Source organism: Eurosta solidaginis, chromosome 5, assembly GCF_040869045.1.
Source record: "Eurosta solidaginis isolate ZX-2024a chromosome 5, ASM4086904v1, whole genome shotgun sequence".
Lineage (NCBI taxonomy): Eukaryota > Metazoa > Arthropoda > Insecta > Diptera > Tephritidae > Eurosta > Eurosta solidaginis.
In genome coordinates, this window is record NC_090323.1 from 207,542,410 (window position 1) to 207,569,898 (window position 27,489).

Consider the following 27,489-nt stretch of genomic DNA (forward strand, 5'->3'; position numbering starts at 1 on the left):
AAGCTAATGAGACTTTGCAGGAGTTTGCGTCAGATGTTGAAAGGCTTGCACATTTGGCGAATGCCGACGCACCAGTGGAATACACCGAAAGGGTAAAAATTCAGAGCTTTATAAATGGCATACGGGATGTCGAAACGAAGCGAGCCACATACGCAAACCCAAAGCCAACATTTGCAGAAATGGTATCACATGCATTGACTCAGGAAACTGCCTCACTATTGAGTAAACCAGCGTGCAAAGCTCATCGCGTGGATGTGGAAAGGCCAGACTGGGTAGACGCAATTTTGGAAGCATTGAAGTGTACACAGCAGAAGAATAATGATGCAGTCAAATGCTTTAAATGTGGAAAGCCAGGGCATATTGCGCGTTATTGCAACACCAACCCTAACAGTTCCAACAATGTGGGTGGCCGTAAACGCAAAGGTGGAGGAGATGAGCAAGAGCGAGTAAGATGTAGAGATCGAGAGCTAGATCCAGCTATTGAATGCCCTGTGATATCTGTGTTGCAAATTGGTAGAAAATCGAGCAGTCTTACCATCAGAGGGAATGTGGATGGTAAAGAACGTGTACTGACTGTAGATGCGGGTGCATCTCATTCCTTAATTCGATCTGATTTGGTCTACAGGAGAGTAAAGTCATTACCTGGAGCAAGGTTGCGTACAGTCACTAGCGAGTATAACCAAGTCCGGGGAGAAGTGATCTGTGAAGTCTTAATTGGGAAGGTTTTACACAAATTCGTTGTGGCGGAGATTGTTGATGAAGTTATATTGGGCGTGGATTTCTTGGTTGACCATGACATCAAGATCGATATGCAGAGAAGGGTGATGCGTTATGAGAACCAAGATGTGTCACTTAACTTCAGTTTGGAAGAAGGGTTCAGCAGTAAGCGGGTGCTGGTGGAGGAGATTCGACAGAGACCACGAAAGTCGAGGAAAAGGTTGATGGATCGAATGGGCCAAATAAAGCGAAATCAAAGGTACCTGCGAGAAAAACACCGGCATTCACAAACCCTAATGGACGCACTAAAACGACTGAAAGAATTTTCCAGAAAGAATGCAAGGGTGGTTTCAAGCCAGCGCGCACTACTGTTTTGAAACGTCAAGGTGATACTGATGATGCAAAGTCAATCCGTCGAGATCAAGCTTTGCAAAGTAGTTCTTCATTGGCCAAGCAACAGAGTGTGATGGAACGGTCCAGGGTAATGAGAAGTAAGATGAAACACAGGTATGGTACTGCTATACAAACCTCACCGGCGGAAAGGTGTTCCATCCAAATATCGGTGCAGCTGGGAAGGACCGTAAAGAGTTGTGAAGAGGATCATTGATGTCATCTACCGCATACAAACAATTGGGAAACCACGAAGTAGAAGGGTGGTTCATTTGGAGATGCTAGCAGCGTTTAGATCGAGAGATTTGTCTGATCGGGACGATCAGACTTAGGTGGAGGCCAGTGTGACGAATATTAGCAAAACTAAGGGGTGCTGCCATCTCTAAGCCGATGCTAAGCAGCGCCTTGCATGCACATCGATAGATCAATCATTATGTATCTACATAAACGAATCAATCACTATGTCTACACATATGTAAGTACACGCAGCTGAGAGCAACGCACAAGCACATGCAGATATCTTATCTGAAATGCTCCTAAAGGTATGCAATTGTGATTGTGGAAGTGTCGCTCACACATACAAGCGCATGGGGTATGAGAGAAGCTATAGAAATTATACATCTGTAGTTGTAGCTGAGAAATTTATAACTAACTAAGTAAATTCTGGAAGCGCCTAGAAGATGCCACGAGGAAGTCACAGAGTATAAAAGCATCAGCGGTAGAGACGCTAGGGGCAGTTTCAGTTAAGCACGCTATCTGTCGGGCAAAAGATCAGTTTCATTTAAGCTATCAGTCAGTTTGGTTATTAAGCAAGTTGCAAAGTATAAGTGTTATTGTGAATAATAAAGGCCATTTTTCCATTATTCAATATTGGAGCTATTTATTCAACAGTTTAGTGATTCGATCTTAGCAGAAGATTGCAAATAAGAGGATTAGCAGTAAATTCGTTATAATATGAAATGCAATGATGTGCTTTGTTTATACAAATGTATATTATTTCTAAATTTAAAAAAATCGCAACAATAACTAAACTTTTCAATTTTTTAAACAAAAATAGAAATACGCAACAAAATTTCAATTGGCAAATCAGCTGACTTCGAAAGCTCGAAATTCCTATTCCCCAATTATTGTTCTCCCTAGGAGAAAAGAATTGGAAGAATTTTTCCGCGGTAATAAAAAAATTCGGAAGAACAAAATTCCGAGGGGATATTTAGAATTGGAGAAGAAGAATTGAATTTTTGAAGAAGAATTTTTCGAAACCAATGCTAAGTTAAGCTGTTTTCAATCGATTACTGGGAAACGTGCAATTGAAACAAATTTCGAAATATTTCGCTCATTCACTCATCCGCTGAAATAACGGTTTTATTTGCCAAATTTTTAGCAAGATAATGAGAAATATGCTACATCGTGTTTACGCTTCCTAAATTTCTTAAATCAACAACAAATTGCAAATGTATAAATTATAATTAGAAAATCGTATGCACTGAATATGACATTTCGATTATTTGCGAAAGGGGGAATGGATTCAATAACATTTTGTTTATACTCAGCTGAGCAGAGCTCACAGAGTATATTAATTTTGTTCGCATAACGGTAATCCGTAACGGCATAAACTAATCGAGATAGATATAGACTTATATATATCAAAATGATGTGGGCGAAAAAAGAAATTCATTTAGCCATGTCCGTCCGTCTGTCCGTTAACACGATAACTTGAGTAAATTTTGAGGTATCTTGATGAAATTTGGTACGTAGGTTCCTGGGCACTCGTCCCAGATAGCTATTTAAAATGAACGAAATCGGACTATAACCGCGCCCACTTTTTCGATATCGAAAATTTCGAAAAACCGAAAAAGTGCGATAATTCATTACCAAAGACGGATAAAGCGATGAAACGTGGTATCTGGGTTGATCTTATGACGCAGAATAGAAAATTAGTAAAATTTTGGACAATGGGCGTGGCACCGCCTCTTTTAAAAGAAGGAAATTTAAAAGTTTTGCAAGCCGTAATTTGGCAGTCGTTGAAGATATCATAATGAAATTTGGCAGGAACATTACTCCTATTACTATATGTGTGTCAAATGAAAATGAGCAAAATCGGATGACGAACACGCCCACTTTAAAAAAAAAATTTTTTAAGTCAAATTTTAACAAAAAATTTAATATCTTTACAGTATATAAGTAAACTATGTCAACATTCAACTCCAGTAATGATATGGTGCAACAAAATACAAAAATTAAAAAAATTTCAAAATGGGCGTGGCTCCGCCCCTTTTCATTTAATTTGTCTAGATTACTTTTAATGACATAAGTCGAACAAAAATTTACCAATCCTTATGAAATTTGGTAGGCGCATAGATTCTATGACGATAACTGTTTTCTGTGAAAATGGGCGAAATCGGTTGAAGGCTTGCCCAGTTTTTATACACAGTCGACCGTTTGTCCTTCCGCTCAGCCATTAACACGATAACTTGAGCAAAAATCGATATATCCTTAATAAACTTAGTTCACGCACTTATCTGAACTCACTTTGTATACAAAATGGCTGAAATCCGACTATGACCACGCCCACTTTTTCGATATCGAAAATTACGAAAAAAGAAAAAAATTACATATGTAGTTCTATGCCAAATATGAAAAAAGGGATGAAACATGGTAGTTGGATTGGTTTATTGACGCAAAATATAACTTTAGAAAAAAACTTTGTGAAAAAAATGTGTGTGACACCTACCATATTAAGTAGAAGAAAATGAAAAAGTTCTGCAAGGCGAAATCAAAAGACCTTGAAATCTTGGCAGGAATACTGTTCATGGTATTACATATATAAATAAATTAGCGGTAGCCGACAGATGATGTTCTGGGTCACCCTGGTCACAATTTTGGTCGATATCTCGAAAACACATATACAACTCCCTTTTAAAACCCTCATTAACACCTTTCATTTCATACCCATATCGTACACACACATTCTAGAGTCACCCCAGGTTCACCTTTATTACATTCCAGGGTTACCTTAGGTTCATTTTCCTAGTTGGTGATTTTCTCTTATTTTGTCTCCAAAGCTCTCAGCTGAGTATGTAATGTTCGGTTACACCCGAACTTAGCCTTCCTTACTTGTTTTCCTTCGTAACAAGGAAACTATGAATCTTGCCAACAACATACATAAATACCAACTACAAATTCACAATTACTCTCTCATTCGATTACAATTCGCAGGAAACAACAAAGTATAGAGCATAATTACCACGTCATAAAAGCAAACACACATTGTAGGCTGCATAAAGTGGGAAAGATGCTTATATTCGCTAACGGCAACGAATCAAAACCAAATTGCAGTTGATTAAAATTCATAAAAATAAAATTTTTACAACAATTTCCGATGCGAACATCAGGCAAGTATTAGGCATGAATATGTTTTTTGTAGTTCTGTGTGTGTGTGCGTGTAAATAACAGCAACCCTCAGTGATTGAAATGATCGAAATAAAGAGGGGCTGTGCTGACTGTCTGCCTGCCTGACTCTGTATGGTGTGTGTTGTAAATGTTTAAAGCAGCTATTACAGCAAAAATATTTAGACGGCAGCTGTAAGGAAGGGTGGCTCACCTACAAGCAGAGACCGTACACGCCGCGAAATTGTCAGACTTTCTCCCAAAGGGATTAGTCCGGATGCAGTTTCCACGCTCTCAAATTTGACTTTAAAAGCTATCTAGGCATAGCATCCTTAGATTTTGACGTTACTTCAAAGAAATATTTTCCAGAAAACTGCTTATTACGGTGGTCATTGTGGTGTGGTGGTAGCGTGCTCCGCCTACCATACCAAAAAACAACATCAAAAATTGAGAAGCAGAGATTTGGCATACATTCCGCGAGTATTTCTTCCACTGAAAACTTCTCGGTGAAAACTCATCTGCCTTGTAGATGCCGTTCTGAGTAGGCGTAAAACACGTAGGTGGTTCCGTCTTGCCAATTTGTAGCAAAAAAATTTAAAGGAGCACGACAAATTGGAAGAGAAACTCGGTCAAAAATTTCTTCGGAGGTTGTCGCGCCTTGTATTTACAAAGCTGATAACGGTGTGCCGGCGCCCAAAATCGGGAAACACTTTTACGCCTGGCGCCTCCTTAAGTACTACGAATTACATGCACGTGGAATTCACTTTTCATTTCGTCGTTAGGACACGATCTAATTGTGGTGATCTTATGCCAGCAGCTGACGTTCGATTGGCAGCGAAAGCCAAATCGCGTTATTGCACACAAAAAAGGAAGAAGGGGGTAGCGCTCATACGCAACCACGACAATCAGATCCAGCACCGGAACGATCGTGTATCTGCCCATATACCATTGCTCAGGCAGTACTCACTAAAAAAAGCTCATTTTAATTCCTAATGTATCCACTTGCGCGACACCTCCACAACTACAAAATTTCAGAAGTTCTTATCTACGACTGAAAGTTGCCAGTACCATTGCGGATTTCCTCTAAAGAACTCGCTGTAAGCCGCAAGTTTAAGTTGCCAAAGTACTGTATAATCTTCCAAGCGGAAGTTGTCGCTATTAAGGACGCGGTGGATGAGATGCTGCCCAATGCTACTACGATTAGAGAATTCAACATCTATTCTGTAAGGTAAGTGGCTATTAAAGCCCTTAACTTAACTGTGTTGCAATCGAGGGTAATATTTATCCTCCCTTGCTGTTGCGTTGCACCATTTTAAAATTGGAATCATCAGGGTCCTTGTTCGTAGCAATACCCCTGGCAGTTGTCAACCGGGTACAACTGAACAGAATGTAAATAGCTGTTGGGAATACGGAGTAACGCTAGCGAGCTGTGGTCTGCGCCTCTACAGATGGTCCTCGAATGAGCTAAGTATACGTTGTGCAGTCACTACCTCTTGCAGGGTAGCGAAATCTTTCTGACCAGAGCAGGCGGTCTGCTGAATTTTTTGGTTTCATCAAGGTCAGCTATCAATGGGGTTTGGGATTTTGGCGGACCACTGTTCAATGGGAGTCCATACGGTAAGCCTCAACATAGTCGAAAGCCCCTCTTTCAACATATGCATGAAGGATGACGAGATGAAATCATCGATACACTTCATGCTTGAGTGCCCCCCTTTTAGCAGAACTACATAGATAAAAGTATTTCGGCTGAGGCTCACTAGGATCTCCGATCGACTTATCCAGGGCCCAGATCAATATTATTCAAAACTACATTGTAGCTATACAATGATTTTTTAAGCAGATATAACTTGCGTCACCGTTATCTTATCTGGTTCAGCTGAGCTTTCCCTATCGTGGTAGTTACCCCTCTCCTTAGAGTAACCCCATGCTATTATAGCAATAACCTACTTCTCTTTTCTAAAGAAAAATTATAATCGTGGTGTTGGTCGCATGTTTTTTGCGAGTAGTCGAGAGCTCCTCGTAAACTAATCAACTTTTTTACAGTGCACAATGTGTTGCGTTACAATACATATTTTAAGTCACAAAGGTTGGAACGCTTCTCTCTTCATATGTAAGAGGGTGCCCTTCAATAATCAAGCACTAGGGTGCTACCTAAATGTGTAGACTTGCGTATTTCCGATATTAATAGTAAAGATTCTATGAGTTTCATGCTAATGTCATACATCTAGAAAGTGTTTCATCGATATACAAAGAGGTGATACCGACCTTGGTAGCATAAGGCTTTTATCTCAGAACTACATAATTTTTTGAGCCGGGTACTTTCCCTGCAAAGAAAATAGGAGACAGTCTCGCAAATCAACAGTTTCGCACTACAGGTTTGATTGCTACCTCTGAACTGATGATAATGGGATGAAGAGCGGAACAGTTGGTAAGAAATGTTTTGATGTAATGTATACTGTGGTCCTTCTAGATTTTTGTGCCGGCCTCGTTTCAGTAAACATATATTGATGTCATTTTACCCGAAATGGTCATAAGGACAAACTGCATTTTCTTAAATGGCTGTTGAAGTCAAAAATAAAAAATTAAAAAAGTGAATGGACCCTATGGCCATATGAAGGAGGTTATGGCGGTTGACCATATGTCACCCCACAAATACGGACCAAATTCCCTACATTCAAAATCCACACACTACCATATTCCGACGAAACATAGTTCCGAAAAAGCACAGTCCCATTTTTTTTAAACAATGTCGTTGGAAATTTCACTGGAGTGTGTCTCGTCGGCTTTAAGAGTTATCGGAGTCTTGCCCCGTCAGAATATTTTTTTATCCAGACATTAAGTCGCCGAAATTTTTTAAAGTGAGCTTTGGCCTGTTAAGAAAATTTCTTGTAGGGAGTTCCAAAAATTGTTTGGAATTTGTCTTGTCGAAATTTCTTTTTCAGCGCACTGCCCTCAAGTGGCCCGATGAAACTAAGATAATCCTGTTTTTGTTTTTTTTTTTAATTCATACATTTTTTTTATTATTATTTTTTTTTTATTTTTTTTTTTATCCTAATTCTTATTTATGAGTTATTTATAATTTTTTTGTTACCGAGTCTTTGAGAGGCAGTGGCTTCTTAAGCGCCGAGATCTAAAACCGCTCAGCTACAGAGAAACTCATCAGCTGAGAAATATAGATTCACAAAATACAATAGACTAAAAGTATAAATATAATTTTTTAATTATTAAGAGAAGATAGAACCGTCTTTTTTTATGGCAAAGAGCGAGTCCGAAACATCAATTATTTTCGAGTGAGAGTTATAATCTTCACACAAATCTAAAAAAGGTTCGTGTAGTTGGAAATTGCTCCTGCATTGTTTAAGAATTATAGGTTTATAATTCCTTGAAACTCGGCATGGAACATTCAAGTTTACTTCGTTCAAAAGAAATGGACTTGAAATCGACCCATTTAAAAGTCTAGCCATAAATAGTACACCTAGCATTTCTCTACGATTTGCAAGGGTAGGCAGATTTATTAGTTTTAATCGATTAGTGTAAGTAGTAAGATTATACGGAGAGTCCCATCGAGGATTTCTCAAGGTGAAAAGTAAAAACTGTTTTTGAATTGATTCTAGTCTATCCACATGAACTTGATAACGCGGATTCCAAACTATCGATCCATATTCTAATATAGCCCTCACCAATGATGTAAAAAGGGTTTTTGTAACGTAAGTATCACTAAACTCGTTCGCCCATCTTTTCACAAATGCTAAAACTCCTCTCGCTTTATTGACGGTGGCATTAATATGAGGGTTGAAACTAAGTTTGCAATTCATTGTAACTCCCAAGTCGACAAAAACATCAACGCTTTCCAGAGTTTGGCCATTAATTGTGTAGGAAGCTGGCTGTATGTTCCCACGTGAAAAACACATGGATTTAAATTTTTCTATGTTGAGCGGCATAAAATTCGCATTATACCAAGTAACTAAACGTTTTAAATCCGCCTGGATTACAGAACGTTCTTCAACCGACGCGTATGACTTAAAAAGTTTTACGTCGTCGGCATACATTAAAATTTTAGAATATTTTATAGTTGTGGAAACATCGTTTATAAAGATCAAAAATAGAATAGGACCAAGATGCCTGCCCTGAGGCACACCAGAGGGAACATCGATGACATTCGAACAAATGTTTTTAAAAATGACTCCTTGAGTTCTACCGCAAAGATAGGAGGAGATCCAGCGAGTTAGGCCAGGTTGAAAACCAAGCAATTCGAGTTTATAGACAAGTAATGAGTGGTGCACTTTGTCGAATGCTTTGCTGAAATCAGTGTATACAACGTCGGTATGATGATTGTTTCTAAACCCATTAAAGACGTGAGTTGTAAATTCAAGCAAATTGGTTGTGGTTGATTTGGCTCTACAAAAGCCATGCTGAGAACTATCTATCAATGTAGAAATCGAAAATGTAAGGTGATTAGTAACGATTGTTTCGAAAAGTTTAGGGATAGCGGAGAGCTTTGCTATTTCACGATAGTTTTCAATAGACGACTTGCTTCCTTTTTTATGGAGTGGGATCAGAAAAGATTCCTTCTAAGCCGTCGGGAAAATGCCGGGAAAAGGAAACCCGTTAGTTCTACGTTTAGAATTTATGAAATCATAAAAAGACTTCGGGTTGTAAATAATGTTTCTTTTAATTTTACATATGTAAGCTTTATAACACTTTTTATTAAGTTCAAAATACTTATGACGGAAAATAGCGTACTGTGCATAATCAGAATGTAAACCGGTTCTCTTATATAATTTGAATAAACGTGATTTCTTATTTTTTAAAGCTTTTAAATCTTTAGTAAACCAGGCTTGCACTGGTTCAATGGTTGGGCACATGTTTTTCAAATAAAGTATAAATGGTTTTATTAAAATGTAAAACGTTTTGCTCTACATCCGCTTTATATCGAGGTCACGTTATCTCAGAAAGTTCTTTATTTAAATTTTTGAAATTAGTTTTGGAAAAATCAAAGCACCTGATAGAGACACGTGTTTTCTTAGTGCAGCCGACTTCGTTGCTTATGATTTCGTAAGTTATCTCAAGAGAAGGATGGTAAACGTCTTCTGGCAAAACAAGAGGTTCACACCGATTTATAGAGAATTTAGATATGACGCCAATAAATGCTAAGTCTAAGAATTTTCCATACTTATTCGGAAAGAAGTTGATCTGATTAAGGCAAAGATCAGTAATTCCATCCAAAAAGTCATTGTTATGCATCTTGGATGATACGGGTACAATATTGTGACCAACGGTATTCCAAGATATATGTGGCAGGTTAAAGTCGCCTAAAACAATCATTGAGTCCGTGGGCTTTATCATCGAATTGACTAATTGTAACAGTGAAATATGGTGCATATACACTGATAGATCAGAAGGCGGTGGAATATAGCAAACGGCTAAGTTGGGATTATGTGAAAAATCTACTTTAGATCGAGTTATTTATGAAATTTATGTGTATGAGAATATGGTAATTGATATTAAAGTGGAAATCCTGTAAGCGAAAGGATTAAAATTTAAACAAAACGCTGAGCCAAACTTGAAACTCGGAACATGGTATAGAAGCTGAAGACAATGAAATATATAGGGGATATCCTAAAAATACCAACTCGAAGAGAAGCTAAATCTTAAATTTATCGTAGTACTATTACTATATTTATTCATTGGCAATTGCCAGATTTTCGTATCAACCCTCGTATCGTATTTGTTTAGGTGTGTGCAAAGTTAAAGCCAACGAACCTTTACATGACAACTTATTCCAGCAAAATATGTGCCGTCGATTGGTGGTGCATAAAGATAAAAAAAAAACAGGAACAGTGCAGTGATGAGGATCTCAAATGAAATAAAGTCTAAAGATATAAAACGAAACAAAAATTTGACGTTAATCGCTCAGGATACGCTACATGGTGATAGTCTTAACAAAACCGCCAAAAGGCATACAAAACACCCAAATGTATATAAGAAGTAATCCTTTGCTTAAGTAAGCAATAAGTACATGCATACGTTTGTATATAATAAAAGTGGAAACTATGTTGCATTTCAAATAATTCTCCAATTTTAGAATATTTTTAGCTCACACGCGACCTTTGACTGAAATATGAACTTTTAATTGAAATTATTTTAATGCAGACACGGGTAGGCAGTTAAGAGTGCTTTGAAGTGGTATATGAAGTCCATGAAGGGCTGTGTGAACAGTGATGATAATTTAGAGCATTATTACTACGATGATTTTTGGGCTGATCTACTCCTCCTATTTATGGTGCAGTCAACATCATCCATAGGCGATGTTGTTGTTGTGTTAATAGTGCTTCGCCCTATTTAATGGGCACGACCACTCACAAATTGTCATAAAAGTTCTCTAACGGTTGTCCAAGGAAACTGGCAGTTTCAACAGAGGCGGGCCATGGGGTGATTTGGGGAGATTGGGGTTAGCGGCATAGGTTGCACATTATAACTGAAAAGATAGTTGGTGTCATGTGGGGACAAATCGCATGCAGGACAAACATTACGTATGTCGGTGTTGATTCTGGAAAAGTAAGAATTTAACCCGTTACAGTATCCAGAACAAAGTTTGGCCAGGGTGACTCGTGTCTCTCTTGGTAATATGATTTTTTCTTCTGCAAGAGTAGGATAATGTATATTGATAACTGGGTTAACCGTGCGCGTCCTGGCAAAGGTGTTTACCGATTCTGCGTGGATTTTGCTTACGACCTCCTTTTGCTTGTCTGGATCAAACGGATGTGTTGATAGGAGCTTTTGGAGATGTTCTCTTAACCCCCGTGGAGGCGGGGCTAGATCAAGCAGCTGTTTGCTAGGGTGTCCTAGTTTGTGACACTTTAGCAAAAACAGCCTGATCAGCCTTTCGTTGTCCTCTTTATTGTTGAGCTCTTTGGCCTCACTATGTAGGTGGTGTTCAGGGGTCATAAGGAGACATCCCGTGGCAGTTCTGATTGCAGCATTTTAACAGGCCTGGAGCCTTTTCCCGTATGTTTTTTTTAGACCAGGCGACCAAACTGGTGACTCGTAGCACATGAGTGACCGGCCAATTGCTGTGTACGTGGTAAGCAATGTTTCTTTATCTTTTCCCCAGATGCTGCCGGCAAGCCACTTAAGGATTTTGTTGTGGTTTTATTGGCAATTATTCACCATAGCGACGCCATTTTGAAAAAACCAAGGAAATTATGTCTTCCAGCAGTTATTTTTCTCAGCTCTGCACCATAGAATGACTCGGATATCGCCCAATTGAGGGCTGAGGTTTCACTTAGTGTGCCACATTTTCAGCAGGAATAATATTCTGAGCCATTCATTAGGACGAAAATGCTAAAAGGCTTAGAGAGCGTGATTTCAAGAAAGTACTTTTCCTTGTTCCGCCGCCATGGTGTGGTAGTAACTTGCTCGGCTTACCCCACCGAAGGTCTTGGGTTCAAGTCCCGGCCAGAGCAACATCAAAAAGTAAGAAAAAAAATTGATTAAACTTGCCTAGCCAATGTGTTGGAAAAACTAAAAAGGAGCAAATTGGAAGAGAAGCTCAGTCTAAATATCCTCGGAGGTAAATCGCACCAAGTATTTATAATTTTTGTTTTTACTTGGTCTTGTTCTCTGGCTAGAAAAGGCAGAACTTATATATTGTGGCGAATGTTGACATCACTATGCTGTTAGTAAATAATCACAACAACAAAAACAGCAAGCAGTGACACTTATGTACAAGGCAACGAAGAGCATTCCACACATAACCAGTAGCAGTCGGACAATGACACTGCAAAACTTGAAGCAGCTGTAGGACAAGCTCTCTCAGGGAAAGCCGATGTCAAGTCCCTCAAGGAGGAGTCTCTGTGCGAAATACGCGATATAGACGAAGTAACGACGGTTGAAGAGGTCTGCCAGGCGCTGAACACATAGTTTGCAGGCTTCAATGCTATGCCGTCTAGTGTGCGATCCTTGCGCAAAGCATATGGCGGTACACAGACTGCGACTATTTCTTTACCAACTGAGTTAGTGCGGGAACTTACGAGAAGTGGTAAAGTCCGAATCGGATGGGTTATATGCCGAGTCCGAGCAAAAGTTCAGCCGAAACCATGCTTTAACTGTCTCGAGTTCGGACACATAGCAAGAAACTGCGGCACCGAATCCAATCTCAAAGGCGTTTGTTTTAAGTGCGGGAGCCAAGGGCACGTGGCGAAATCATACACTAAAGCGCGTAAGTGCTTATTGTGCACTAGCAGAGGGCTCAGCGGCACAGACCATCACACTGGTGGCTATAAGTGCCCAGTATATAAAGAAGCGGTCCAGAAACAAAGACCTTTATGAGATTATTGTAACTTAATCTTAACCATTGTGAAGCAGCCCAGGACCTTCTGGCACAAACAGTTTTGGAGTTGAAGATTGACTTAGCACTTCTTAGTGAGCCCTATAGAGCGAAGACTGCGAATTGGATACAAGACGAATTGGGCAAGGCTGCTATTTGGTCCTGCAGACATAATCCCTTATATGCGGAATTAATACTTAAGGAACGAGGATTCGTATGCGGTAAGATGGATGGCATTTACGTTTACAGTTGCTATATACCACCTAGTACGCCGCTGGACGCGTTCGAAGAAATCGTCGGGAAAATAGCCATGGATGCGACGTTGCGGGAGCGTTTTGTCATCGCGGGAGACTTTAATGCATGGGCTATAGAGTGGGGCTCACAAAGCTCGAAGCATTTGCATGCCTTGATGTAGCGCTCCTTAACGTGGGTGGACAAAACACCTTCTTAAGAAACGGGTTCGGCTCCGTAATCGACATAACGTTTGTCAGCGCCAATCTCTACAGGTTGGCTGAGTTATAAATCAGTGATTGCTATACCCAAAGCGATCACTCAGCGATTGTGGTGGACATCAACCTCGAGGGGGAGGGCGGTCCACTATACAGCCACCCTTAAAAAACAGAGGTTGGAATATCAATACTTTTGACCCCGACATATTCAAGCTAATGTTGACAACAGTCGAACATAGAGGAAGTGCTAACGACATGGCGGATATTAGAGCAGCATACGATGCGTCAATGACTAGAAAGCCCAAGCGCAAACAACATTGTTCCACATTTTGGTGGAACGAGCGCATACATTCCCTAAGGAGAGAGTGTATTCAGGCTAGGAGGCGCTATCAACCAGCCAGAGGGAGACCGGAATTTCTAGAGTGCAGAGCTACCTACAAAAGAGCGCGACTCGTTTTAAGAGAGCAATAAAGGATAGTAAGTGCGAATGCTTTCTTAAGCTTTGCGATGACGTCGAGAATGACCCTTGGGGCACAGCTTATAAATTGGTTTTTAAGAAATTGAAACACAAAGGAGAGGCGATGCCAACATGCCCCTCTTTTCTCAGAAACGTGGTATATACTTTATTTCCCACGCAAAGGGAGCTAGTTTCTCCCACATCAGGCGCCGCACTATACTCATTTGACGAGGTTATCGTCGTCGAGGTCCTTCAAGCGGTGAATAGACTGCAAGACCGCAAGTCTCCTGGCCTGGACGGGGTACCAAATAGTGCACTCAAACTAGCTCTCACTTATAATACGCCAACATTTGCGAAACTATTTAATGCATGCTTGGCTGAGGGGACATTTCCTACAATATGGAAACGACAAAAGCTGGTGCTGCTGCCAAAGCCTGGTAAAAATACGGCGGAACCATCTAGCTACAGGCCCATTTGCCTGCTCGACTCCGCCGGTAAAGTTCTTGAGCGAGTCCTCTATCATCGACTCGAAAAAGAAATTGAAGATATGGGTGGTATTTCCGATAACCAGTTTGGGTTTAGGAAAGGAAGATCCACCATTCAAGCTGCGAACATGGCGAAGGAAGTGGCCCAAGAAGCCATAAGTGGCACTCGATGGCTCGAAGGCTCTAAGGAATATTGTCTTATCGTTACTTTAGTTGTGAAAAATGCCTTCAACACTGCCAATTGGGCAAAAATTCTAGACACGCTGGACCAGATAGGCATATCCCTTTACCTGCGTAGGATCATACGCAGCTACTTTGAAGGTAGAGTGCTGGAATATGAAACGGCTGCTGGAGTAGAATAGCTTCACGTCACAGGCGGTGTTCCCCAAGGCTCCGTGCTCGGTCCACTGCTTTGGAAGATTATGTACGACGGAGTATTGCGCCTCAAGGTACCCAATGGAGTGAAAATTATCGCCTTCGCGGACGATATCGCGTTGGTAATCACGGCCAAGCTCCTAGACGAAATATGCGCCAAATCTAATACAAGCATAGCGATGGTTTAATCGTGGCTTACGAAAAATGGACTGCAGCTGGCGGAACAAAAAACAGAGGCTGTACTCATATCAAGTAGGAAAAGGGTGGAGCAGGTCACTATAAGAATCGGCCGCCATGACATCGACACGCTGCCTGCAATAAAATACTTGGGGGTTGTGATAGACAGGAGGTTGTCATTCAAAACCCACTTAGAGTATGCCAATGGAAAGGTAGCAAAAACCGTAGCAGCATTATCTAGGATAATGATAAATGCAAGAGGACCAAAGCAACGACGGCGTCAACTTCTGGCTGGCGTTGTAAAAAGCCAAATACTTTACGGGGCTCCTGTTTGGGATTAGGCCACGGAGTATAAATCATACTTCCGCGGGGAAAAGTCGACTTACCGCCTGTGTGCACTACGCGCTACGTGCACTACTGTAGAAACAACGAGTATGAGTGTAAACGTCTCACATGTAATCAGAGTTTATACACGGATTGGAGACAAGGCCTCTTCAACCGGTGGAAGTACGAGAAAAGCCCTGTAACGTATTGTGGGAAAAAAAAAAAAAAAACCTATCAAAATTAAATGAAAACAGAAAAAACCTATTGAAATTAATAACACAAAAAAAAAAAAAAACAAAACCCTACAATACAAGTAGTCGAACGCACAAGTATGCCATTAGCACTATATGCACAGTGTTTAAGGTACGCTTGGAAATCTTCGTAGAAGTGGTATGTGTCAAGCACATTCAGTTAGTAAGCAGGGCGTGCCAGTCCCAGCGTTAACTATACCGCGGGACTATCTAAGTACAGCAACGTGACCCCGACAGACGTAGAGCTTCTTGCTCAACCTACCTCCCGACGGAATACTTGACGGTAGGTTTAGTGCGGTTAAAGTCCCACACTGACTATAAGGCTTTCGATGCTTCGTCCTCGTAAAAAAAAAAAAAAACAAACATAACCAGTAGCTCGAAGTGAAGAGATATCTCACATACACATATGTAGTCATCAGCTAAGAGAAGAAGTATGCGATACAACTGTTCCATTTCGTAAAAAGTCTAGACCTTGGAAGAAATATGCGAACGAGGCAACAGAGGTATAAAAGCAGCGCAGCTGTGGAATAACTAATAAGTTTGATTAAAACACGCTTTTGTGAAGTGCGTGATATTGAAGTATAAAAAGTAAGGAAGGCTAAGTTCGGGTGTAGCCGAACATTACATACTCAGCTGAGAGCTTTGGAGACAAAATAAGGGAAAATGATCATTTAGCAAAATGAACCTAGGGTAACCCTGGAATGTGTTTGTATGGCATGGGTTTCAAATGGAAGGTATTAAAGAGTATTTTAAAAGGGAGTGGGCCTTAGTTCTATAGGTGGACGCCTTTTCGAGGTATCGCCATAAAGGTGGACCAGGGGTGACTTGAATGTGTTTGTACGATATGGGTATCAAAAGAAAGGTGCTAATGAGGGTTTTAAAAGGGAGTGTCCCTTAGTTGTATATGTTAAGGCGTTTTCGAGATATCGACCAAAATGTGGACCAGGGTGACCCAGAACATCATCTGTCGGGTACCGCTAATTTATTTATATATGTAATACCACGAACAGTATTCCTGCACAGATTCCAAGGGCTTTTGATTTCGCCCTGCAGAACTTTTTCATTTTCTTCTACTTAATAGGTAGGTGTCACACCCATTTTACAAAGTTTTTTCTAAAGTTACATTTTGCGTCAATAAACCAATCCAATTACCATGTTTCATCTCTTTTTCCATATTTGGTATAGAATTATGGCATTTTTTTCATTTTTCGTAATTTTCGATATCGAAAAAGTGGGCGTGGTCATAAGCGGATTTCGACCATTTTTTATACCAATATAAAGTGAGTTCAGGTAAGTACGTGAACTAAGTATAGTAAAGATATATCGATTTTTGCTCAAGTTATCGTGTTAAAGGCCGAGCGGAAGGACAGACGGTTGACTGTGTATAAGAACTGGGCGTCGCTTCAACTGTGTTCGCCCATTTTCACGGAAAACAGTTATCGTCATAGAATTTATGCCCCTACCAAATTTCACAAGGATTGGTAAATTTTTGTTCGACTTATGATAAAAGTATTCTAGACGAATTAAATGAAAAAGGGCGGAGCCACGCCCATTTTGAAATTTTCTTTTATTTTTGTATTTTGTTTCACCATATCATTATTGGAGTTGAATGTTGACATAATTTACTTATATACTGTAAAGATATTACATTTTTTGTTAAAATTTGAATTTAAAAAAAAATTTTTTTTAAGTGGGCGTGTTCGTCATCCGATTTTGCTAATTTTTATTTAGCATACATATAGTAACAGGAGTAACGTTCCTGCCATATTTCATCATGATATCTTCAACCACTGCGAAATTACAGCTTGCAAAACTTTTAAATTACCTTCTTTTAAAAGTAGGCGGTACCACGCCCATTGTCCAAAATTTTACTAATTTTCTATTTTGCGTCATAAGGTCAACGCACCTACCAAGTTTCATCGCTTTAGCCGTCTTTGGTAATGAATTATCGCACTTTTTCGGTTTTTCGAAATTTTCGATATCGAAAAAGTGGGCGTGATTGTCCGATTTCGTTCATTTTAAATAGCGGTCTGAGATGAGCGCCCAGGAACCTACATACCAAATTTCATTAAGATACCTTTACTCAAGTTATCGTGTTTACAGACGGGCGGACGGACGGACGGACATGGCTAAATGAATTTCTTTTTTCGCCCAGATCATTTTGATATATAGAAGTCTATATCTATCTCGATTAGTTTATGCCGTTACGGATTACCGTTATGCGAACAAAGTTAATATACTCTGTGAGCTCTGCTCAGCTGAGTATAAAAAAGTAGTAGTCTAAATAAAGACCATTTTGCAATATTGAATATTGGAGTTTTTTATTCGATAGTTCAGCGATTCGACTATTAGCAGAAGGTGCATAATTATCAGGAATCCCCAGAAATCGTTACACAGTCGTGGTTTAGTCCTGAAACTTTACTGTCAAGAATGATATGATTCGGTGATTCCATCTTATCCATTCAGCTACTGCAGGAACGGTTACCATTATGCCAGAACGAAAGCATAGGGGATTCAAGGGGTTGTGTAGCGCAATATATAGCTTCTCCAACCGAATTGTCAACCTCACCTTCGAGCGCGAATCCCGCTTCACTAACAGACGAGGCTCTGGCGACCCCAAGCTCCTCATGAAAATTGGGGGTGGGGAGGGAGGGATGGCCTGGCGTTTAATGTGGCCATATAAATCATTCCTAAGATGGTCGGGCTAGCACCTTAATGGTGCTGTGTTACCGGAGCGTACCGGATCTGTATCATGCAAAGGACCATGACATCGATAACACTACCCAAAGCCTTCGGGGAGTAATCTTATATCTACAATAACAACAACAACAACAACGACAACGAAAGCATGAATGCCTATTTGAGAGTCAACCGCTAGTAACACGTTCACCACGGATAGATAAGCCTTGGTGAACGAAATAATTCCGGCAAACCGCCTGCTACCCAGTACCAGCCAGATGCAACTTGCGACGCGCTGAAAGATTTACGTGACAGATGAGTTCCTCTCCCAGAGCCCTCTTTGCTTGAATCAGTAAAAGCTCATACAAGCCACACTATACTCTATTCTGCCTGGGATGAAGTTGAAATTGGCTCGAAACACACAAAGCCTGAGCAACGACCGCACCACATCGGCATGGCCCCCAACATTCACTACTATCTCATAAAGCCAGTGAACAACCCTTGGGGAGAGTCCCTTCACCAGCCGCCCCCCCCCCCTTCATCTTAACGACGACATTATTTATGCAGTACAAGGTAAGTGAAGCCTTTCTGGCCCCAGTTTTTCTCTTTCCGTCACTATATGTAACCTAGCTTTTTCATTTTTTTCTTTTCGAAAAAATATGCCGCTTATGATCATACGGTACGCTTACTCAAAGTTCAAAACATGAAATTAAAAATAAATTTTTGCAACGGTAGATTAATTAAACATTTTATCCACTTCAAGTATCCATTTTTACATGTTACTGGTTTTTGTAATAATTATTATGCAAATTAAGTGTAATGAGCAAACAGCAGTAGTGGTTTTTTCGCTCATTATTTTTATTTATTTTTATTTTTTTCCTTTACTCACCATACAACTCCGAAGGCGCCATAACCAATGGGACGATCTGGTTGAACATCTTGTGGCACAGCGGGTGGTTGATAATATGGTGCTGCAGCAGCTAAAATGGCACCTTGTGGGGCACCGCCAGCAGCTCCTCCTTGTACGAGTGACATTGATACGCTCATTGAAATACGCGGACGTAAACGCGACGACGTATTAGGCGCAGTAATAGCAGCAGCAGCAGCAGTAGCAGAAACAGCGGCGACGGGTACTACTGCTGTATGAATAAAATGTTGTGAATTTGTGTTGCTGGTGTTGGTGTTAACAAAACCGTTATTATTGGGTTTGATATTGGTAGCGGCGTTGGTGCTACTTATACAAGTTATATTACGGTTAAGATAATGATGAGCACCGCTAAAAATGTGATTATGATGATTATATTTGGGGTTGGGATTGGGATTGGCCCTTATTCCGTTCACGGTTTGCCTTTTGGGGCCAACAATGGCCGCCATTCAATAAATTGCCATACAAATGATGAACCGGACAACCAGCAACAACAATAGAAGCACGCGAACGAAACACGCACGATTAATGTGAAATGCGATACGATTAAACGGTAATGTGTGCTAAAATTATTTATTTTTTTTTTATTTAAAATTTATTTGAATAAAATTTTACTTTTTTGATTTTTTTATTTATTTGCAAACTTTTGTAATTTTTTTTTTACTTTTCTCTTAATAATTATTTTATAAATATTTTTTTTTTTTTTTTACTTTATTCTTAAAATTAGGAATTATTTATTTATTAAAACACATTTAAACACATATAAACACGAACATACACTTAGAAACACTGTTTTTAAAAAAATTTCTATTATTTTACTATACACATAAATATTTATTATTAGATTATTATTTTTGCTTGAATTTTACGTAGAGAAAGACGTTATCGAATTTTCAAACGTTGATAAAAAGCTGCAAAGGACGAAAAAATATGTAAAATTAAATACTTGTGGAAATGTTATTGATAATTATACATAAGTAATTATTATATATAATACTGGAGTACCCAGAAGACTATGTTCTGCCCGAAAATTGGTATGCATAGATTTAAAAAGAGAGCCGCCGCTCACCCCTCTTCACGCCCTCTCCCATTCTCTTTCACATTGTCCCCCATTTATCTTTTTATTCTTGTCCATCTCTTATTCAATTTATCATTCCTAAAAACACTCCTACTGCCAGCCTCAGTCCCAAGTAAAATTTTTCAAAATGCATTCATTTTTTATCTAAGGCTAGCTTTACCCGGCGTACGTTGTAACGGCCGAGATCGAATGAATGTTCCGTTATTTTTTCTGTTTTGTCTGTTGATAATTTCGTTTATTGTTCTGTAAATTGAATTGAATTTTGTACGCATATTTGTGGTATGAGCACATCTTCACCTTTGCTTTTACCGCTAATGATTGTTGCTTCAATTACATTCAGCATTAATTTCTTAACGCAGTCTGGTTCTATTGCACAATTTTGGTGGGTCTAAATTCCGAAGAAGCATGATTGGTGAGCCTATTTTCAAAGTTAATATATTCGCAGGCATTCCAGGTGGTTCTAAAGAGTTTTGAAATTCAATTGGATAATTCACAATTTGATCTTCATCTGTAACTGTGTCGATCGATATATATTTCGTCACTTTAGCAGGAATTTGCATGCGATCATTGATTTTGTTAACATGATAATTTTTGGGAGCTAAGATTGCTCGTTCGCATAGCCAAAACAAAATTTTAATTTAAAATTCTTAATTCTGAAATATGAAAAACCTTCGTCTTGATCGAAGGAACCTATAGCCAAAATTTGGTGATGATTGAAGTATGGCAAACACGTTTTCATAGGGAACACACACTCGAACAAGTCGGCCTCTGATCCACTTACCAGAAAGACAAGTTTTTCAAATAATAAGTCAGTCAAGGAGGTACTCCTGTACCAAATTTCAAGCGAATCGTGCCAAAAATTATATTTTTTTAGAATAGGTCCACTACTTCCCGTAATAAAAAGTTTCTCAGATATTATCTTGGTCAAAGAACCGAATTCCAAGCGAATGGAATAGGTCGGCCCCTTGTACACGTACCAATCTAAAGCATCTTCAAATCCCCTTGGACACACAATTTCATCCAAATCGGTCCAGCCGTTTAGGAGGAGTTCAGTCACAAACACACGTATAGAAGAAATCTATATATGTATATAAAAGAAAGTGCTGTTAGTTACACTATTTATTACTCAAGAACGAATGAACTGATTTGGCTGAAAATTGGTGGAGAGGTAGCTTAGAACCAGGAGATGAATATGGGATACTTCTTATCCCGTTCTGTCTAGGGTCTTGAAATCGAAACGTGGGCCTGGGTAATCCTGTGATGTGTTTGTACAATATGGGTAGGCATCAAATGGAAGCAGTTTGTGAGTATTTTGATACGGGGTATTTTTCGTACCCCTATGTAACGGACCCGGGTATCCATAGAATGTGGTTATAGAATATGGATACTAAATGAAAGCTGTTGATGAGTGTTTTAGTAGAGCGTAATTTTCATACTCTTAGGTGACTAGGGTCTCGAGATATAGGCCAAAACGTGGGGCCGTGTACCCCTACACAGTGTTTGTACAATATGGATATCAAATGAAAGCTGTTTCTGAGAGCTTTAAAGTAATTTTCATTGTGATATTTCGGGTATAATACCTGATCTCTGAGATAACAAGTCAAAACGACTGACTCTGCATTCATAATAGCAATAACCAAATTTAAACAAGTAAGGAAAGCTAAGTTCGGGTGTAACCGAACATTACATACTCAGCTGAGAGCTTTAGAGATAAAATAAGGGAAAATCACCATTTAGCAAAATGAACCTAGGGTAACCCTGGAGTGTGTTTGTATGACATGTGTATCAAATGAAAGGTGTTAATGATTATTTAAAACTTATTCGGCCTTAGTTCTATAGGTGGACGCCTTTTCGAGATATCGCAATAAGGGTGGACCAGGGGTAACTCTAGAATGTGTTTGTACGATATGGGTATCAAATTAAAAGTATTAATGAGGGTTTTAAAAAGGAGTAGCCCTTAGTTGTATATGTGAAGGCGTTTTCGAGATATCGACCAAAATGTGGACCAGGGTGACCCAGAACATCTTCTGTCGGGTAGCGATAATTTATTTGTATATGTCATACCACGAACAGTATTCCTGCCAAGATTCCAAAGGCTTTTGATTTCGCCCTGCAGAACTTTTTCATTTTCTTCTACTAATATGGTAGGTGTCCCACCCATTTTACAAAGTTTTTTCTAAAGTTATATTTTAAGTCAAAAAACCATTTCATCTCTTTTTTCATATTTGGTACAGAATTATGGCATTTTTTTCATTTTTCGTAATTTTTGATATCGGAAAAGTGGGCGTGGTCATAGTCGGATTTCGGCCATATTTTATACCAAGATAAAGTGACTTCAGATAAGTAAGTGAACTAAGTTTAGTTAAGATATATCGTTTTTTGCGCAAGTTATCGTGTTAACGGCCGAGCGGAAGGAAAGACGATCGACTGTGTATAAAAACAGGGCGTGGCTTCAACCGATTTCGCCCATTTTCACATAAAACAGTTATCGTCATAGAATCTATGTCCCCACCAAATTTCACAACGATTGGTAAATTTTTGTTCGAGTTATGGCATTAAAAGTATTCTAGACGAATTAAATGAAAAAGGGCGGAGTTACGCCCATTTTGAAATTTTCTTTTATCTTTGTATTTTGTTGCACCATATCATTACTGGTGTCGAATGTTAACATAATTTACTTTTATACTGTAAAGATATTAAATTTTTTGTTAGAATTTGACTTTAAAAAAAAATTGTTTTAAGTGGTGTGTTCGTCATCCGATTTCGCTAGTTTTTATTTAGCACACATATAGTAATAGGAGTAACGTGCCTACCAAATTTCATCATGATATCTTCAACGACTGCCAAATTACAGCTTGCAAAACTTTTAAATTACCTTCTTTTAAAAGTGGACAGTGCCACGCTCATTGTCCAAAATTTTTCTAATTTCCTATATTTCGTCATAAGGTCCCTACCAAGTTTCGTCGCTTTATCCGTCTTTGGTAATGAATTATCGAACTTTTTCTGTTTTTCGAAATTTTCGATATCGAAAAAGTGGGCGTGGTTGTAGTTTGATTTCGTTCATTTTAAATAGCGATCTGAGATGAGCGCCCAGGAACCTACATACCAAATTTCATCAAGATACCTCAAATTTACTCAAGTTATCGTGTTAACGGACAGACGGACGGACGGACGGACGGACGGACGGACATGGCTAAATGAATTCCTTTTTTCACCCAGATCATTTTGATATATAGAAGTCTATATCTATCTCGATTAGTTTATGTCGTTACGGACGAACAAAGTTAATATACTCTGTGAGCTCTGCTCAGCTGAGTATAAAAAAACAAGGCCGCGGGCCATATACATATGTAATACTCCTATATAGCTAATAGAAAATGCTCGCAATGTGTTTTGAATTCGAAGTCAAAACAAGACAGCCTACAAAATTTTTGCGATTGTAGCAGCATAAGTGTGACAAGCAAAAATTAAAATTTAGGTACATTCGATTGTGAATACAAAAACGTTTAAACAGCAATATATCGGCACTCTGATGTTTGGGAATGTACCTAGCCTTTTGTAGCAATATAGGAGAATTACATATATGTCGCGGGCGCTGATAGGAGGACGATCCTGCAAAATGCGCCGACTATCGCGGAATCAGCCTTCTTAATAACGCATATTAGGTCCTGTCAAGTGTATTGTGCGAAAGATTTAAGCCCACTGTGAATCGCCTGATTGGACATTATCAGTGTGGCTTTAGATCTGATAAATCCACCATCAAGCAGATTTTCACTATGCGCCAAATCTTGCGAAAAAACCAGCGAAAACAGAGTTGACACACTTCACCTCTTCGTCCACTTCTAAGCTGACAGTAAGAAAACGAGCTGCCTATATGCCGCATGTCCCCTCAAATCTTATACAACTGTGCAAAATTATGAAGGTTGAGGCATATTTCCTTATTTATGAAGCTACAAAGCTAAAATTTTAAAGGAAGAACTTTCTAGGGTTGATCTAAATTTCGTATTTGATTATTTAAAAAAAAACCGGCGTAGCATCGCCTTCTACTGCCGCCGAATCTCGAGGACGTTTAACATATAGTGGTGAAATTTGTTATCCATGTTTCCTTTTCGAAAAAGAATTGCCCTGTGCACGAATTACAAAATCGGTTGATTACCACGCCCACTTTCTATATACAAATGAAAAACAGCCATACAGGACACACATAGAAATGCGCGATCCGTAGGTCTTCCGATTTTTTCCCATAAGTCGGGCTTTGAAAAAATGTGTGTATTGCTCAAAAAATAAATATACACAGTAATTTTATATATTAATTAATGGATTGATTAAAGTTTAAGCATTACAAGAAGCCTGAAGGTTCAATGTGGCCATATAAATCGTTCCCGAGATGGTCGGGCCAGCACCTTAATGGTGCTGCGTTACCGGAGCGTATCGGATCTGTATCCGACAAAGGACCATCACATCGATAACACTCCCCAAAGCCTTCGGGGAGTAACCTAATCGCTACAACAACAACAACAACATAGCGGGAGGGCATAAACGAGTTGAACGAAAATATTGCGGCCGTCATGACGGTAGAAACTCGTTCATCACCGTTTTTTGCCACCGCTATTGTCAAAGCGGTGAACATTTTGTCAAATATGTATAAAATAAACAATATTTTTGAATTTGAATTTTTTTGAACATTTTTTATTTTTGTATGTTAAAAAAATATGACGAAAAACTAAAAAAAAAATTAAAAATGTTAAATAAAATTTTGTGGATCGTCTGCCGTAAGTGTTCGTAGTTTCCAACAAAGCGGTGCCGCTAAAAACGGTGAGTATACCGGGCGTTCTTTAGCGGTCGTAATAAAGTGGCACCGCTTTCCGAGGAAACCAAGCCTTAAGCGCCGTAGGAGAAAATTTTCTATTTTTTCGTGAAATAAATATACGGAGTTGAACGAAAAAGGTCAATTTTTCTCGTTGGTACAGTTTAATACATTTTTCATTCGTTGGTACTATTTAAAGCATCTGGTAGCACCAAGCAAGCAGTGGAAAATGGTTGCATTCTTGTGTTCGCGGAAAGTAAACAAATAAATTATTAAATTTTACAATAATACGTATATTTGAACAAAAGAAAATAGTTATTTGTTGTTTTATAAACATTATAGAGTGTACTTATGTATAAAATTCTTGTGAAAGTGTTCGTATGTAGATGTGGGTGAAGTGATAGTTACACCATGGTAACTTTCACAACAAATTACTAATAAATTGTTAATAACCATTAAAAATTACTCTCTGATTCTCGTTGGGGAGCTCCCTGAGAACCTATGTGCAAAATTTCAAAGGTCAACCCCCTCTGGTTTACGAAAAAAACCAATTGGTCCCTTAATGTATAGCCAAACCATTGCCACTGCTATTTTTGTGTTCCCAGCTGTTTTTATGTATAAAATCCGGTGCACTCTCTATACATTAGGGTGGGTTGATTTGCATGGGCGAAAGTTAACCCATATCACGCACTCGATTTGTAGATAGGATTTGGGCTCAGGAAAAAAAATTCCACTACGCATAGGTACCCAAAAAAATAATTTTCGAGCCTGCGAAATTTCATTTTTTTAGCGTTTTGCGACTTTGATTTTTAAGGTTTATTTCATGACCTACTAAAAAAATGTTCATATATATACCCTGTCCGACCTAAAAATGTTCGCTAAAAACGTTTTTTTTTTTTTAATTTTTGAAAATTTTACAATCAAATGAAAATTTTTTTAGTAGGTCATGAAAAAACCTTAGAAATCAAAGTCGAAAAATAAGTAAAAAAAAAGAAATTTCGCAAGCTCGAAATTATTTTTTTGGGTATGCGTAGTGGAACTTTTTTTCCTGAGCCTAAATCCTATCGAAAAATCGATGGCGCGATATCGGTTAATAAATCGACCCAGTCTAATATACAACATACATACATATGTATGTACATACAAAACTAAGTACATATATGTAAATAAAAAAATAATAATTTTAAAGTTAAATTGTGATAATTTTAAAGCAAATATGTTATGTTATTAAAACCCATAACAATTACATACCTTTAACAGGATTATGCATGTTATGTAGAATGTGATGTAGCCGAATGTGGAGTTCCTTTTTGTCCTGGATTTAAATTAGATTTTGTTGATAACTACCGTGGAAATTACTAATGATATTTGCGAATTATATCCACATGCACTGTTATTCTATTATTATAATTTTTTTTTTAACTTTAGTTAACTCTTACGATATATAACACGGACACACATACAAATATATTTACAGTAAAGAGAACACCGGACACATGACTGATAAAAAACTACTTCTCAGTTTCGAAGTAAGGCAAGTAAACTAAACAAATTGATATCTGTTGTTTCTTTTTAGTACCTTATTATAATTGTTAGGGCAGTTGTTGGAGGGCGTGCAAGCAAGCACTGTCGGAAATATATATGTATATGGATGTAAGCTGCAATAACAACAATTTAGACGGGTAACACTAGCGCTTATTTATCAGCGAATTTATTTCACGTTCTATGGCTTTTCACTTATTTTCTTTCTTTACGGCTGATGACTCTGCTTGGTGTGTGCGTTTGAGCTTTTTTGTAATGTGATAGACTTTGTTTTTTGCTAACAAACAACTCTATTTTGTTGTAATGTCTGCTTCACTTTGCACAGTTAATACAATTTTGTTGTTGCATAAACATAAAACTGCACTGTAAACTGTCATTACTCCGTTAAGTCCACACTAATTTTATTTTATCAAATTTCATTTGCGATTCTATCACTGAACACAGATGGATGAACGGAAATTGATTTTGCCAGCTAAACACGTTTGAAATTCAATAAATTTACTGCTTTTACTTTGTGTTTTGTTATATTCTTTTACAAAAATCGCATTTACATCAGCACTTTTTTGCTTTTTCTTGCTATGCTTTGCTCTGCTACTGATTTTGTTAATTCTTGTTGCTGCTCACATTGTATGTACGTACATGTGTGTAAAATCTGTATGCACTAAGCTGTATTTTCTGTTTTTTCACCAAACTTTTGTTAAACTTGAATTGCAATCACTTTTATTGTTTTTTATTTATAAGAGCAAATTGTTTTAACAAGTGCAAAAGCATTTTTGTTTGACTTTTGCAGAAAAAGAAGTACACACAAATTTGTTTGGTAAAATTTTTCGACACGCCGCTCTGCCAACCAATTCACTCGCCGTTTTTTTTACGATTGCAGAGCCACCCTTTTTGTCGATGAATTTAGTGTGCTGCTAATATTAAGGGAACATGTTGCAACACTTTGGAAAATTGGAAAATCTACGAGCATGTTCGCGTTGTTAACGAACATGTAGGCTGGAAACGTCAAAAAATTCCCATGGTTTTCTAGTGAGCACAAACACGGTTGTATTCGTGGTGACAGCTCGCTGTAGTGGTGATAGGAAAATAGTGCTGCCACACTCGCTGTTTTGGACTA

At 38.6% G+C, this 27,489-nt stretch overlaps 1 protein-coding gene across 2 annotated transcripts in view; it reads right to left on the reverse strand.

Moving 5' to 3' along the window:
* The window catches only part of nmo (serine/threonine-protein kinase nemo), a 709,728-nt gene extending 682,468 nt beyond the window's left edge, over nt 1–27,260 (reverse strand). For both annotated transcript variants that reach the window (XR_010953505.1, XM_067787810.1), the window contains exons 1-2: nt 26,082–27,260; nt 18,910–19,856 (exon numbers count right to left, since the gene is read on the reverse strand). Coding sequence is in view for 1 of the 2 variants with exons in the window: in XM_067787810.1 (XP_067643911.1) it covers nt 18,910–19,394 (485 nt within the window). In the remaining variant the exon portion in view is untranslated. The remainder of the gene's footprint in view (nt 1–18,909; nt 19,857–26,081) is intronic.
* Between the last annotated feature and the right edge of the window lie 229 nt (nt 27,261–27,489).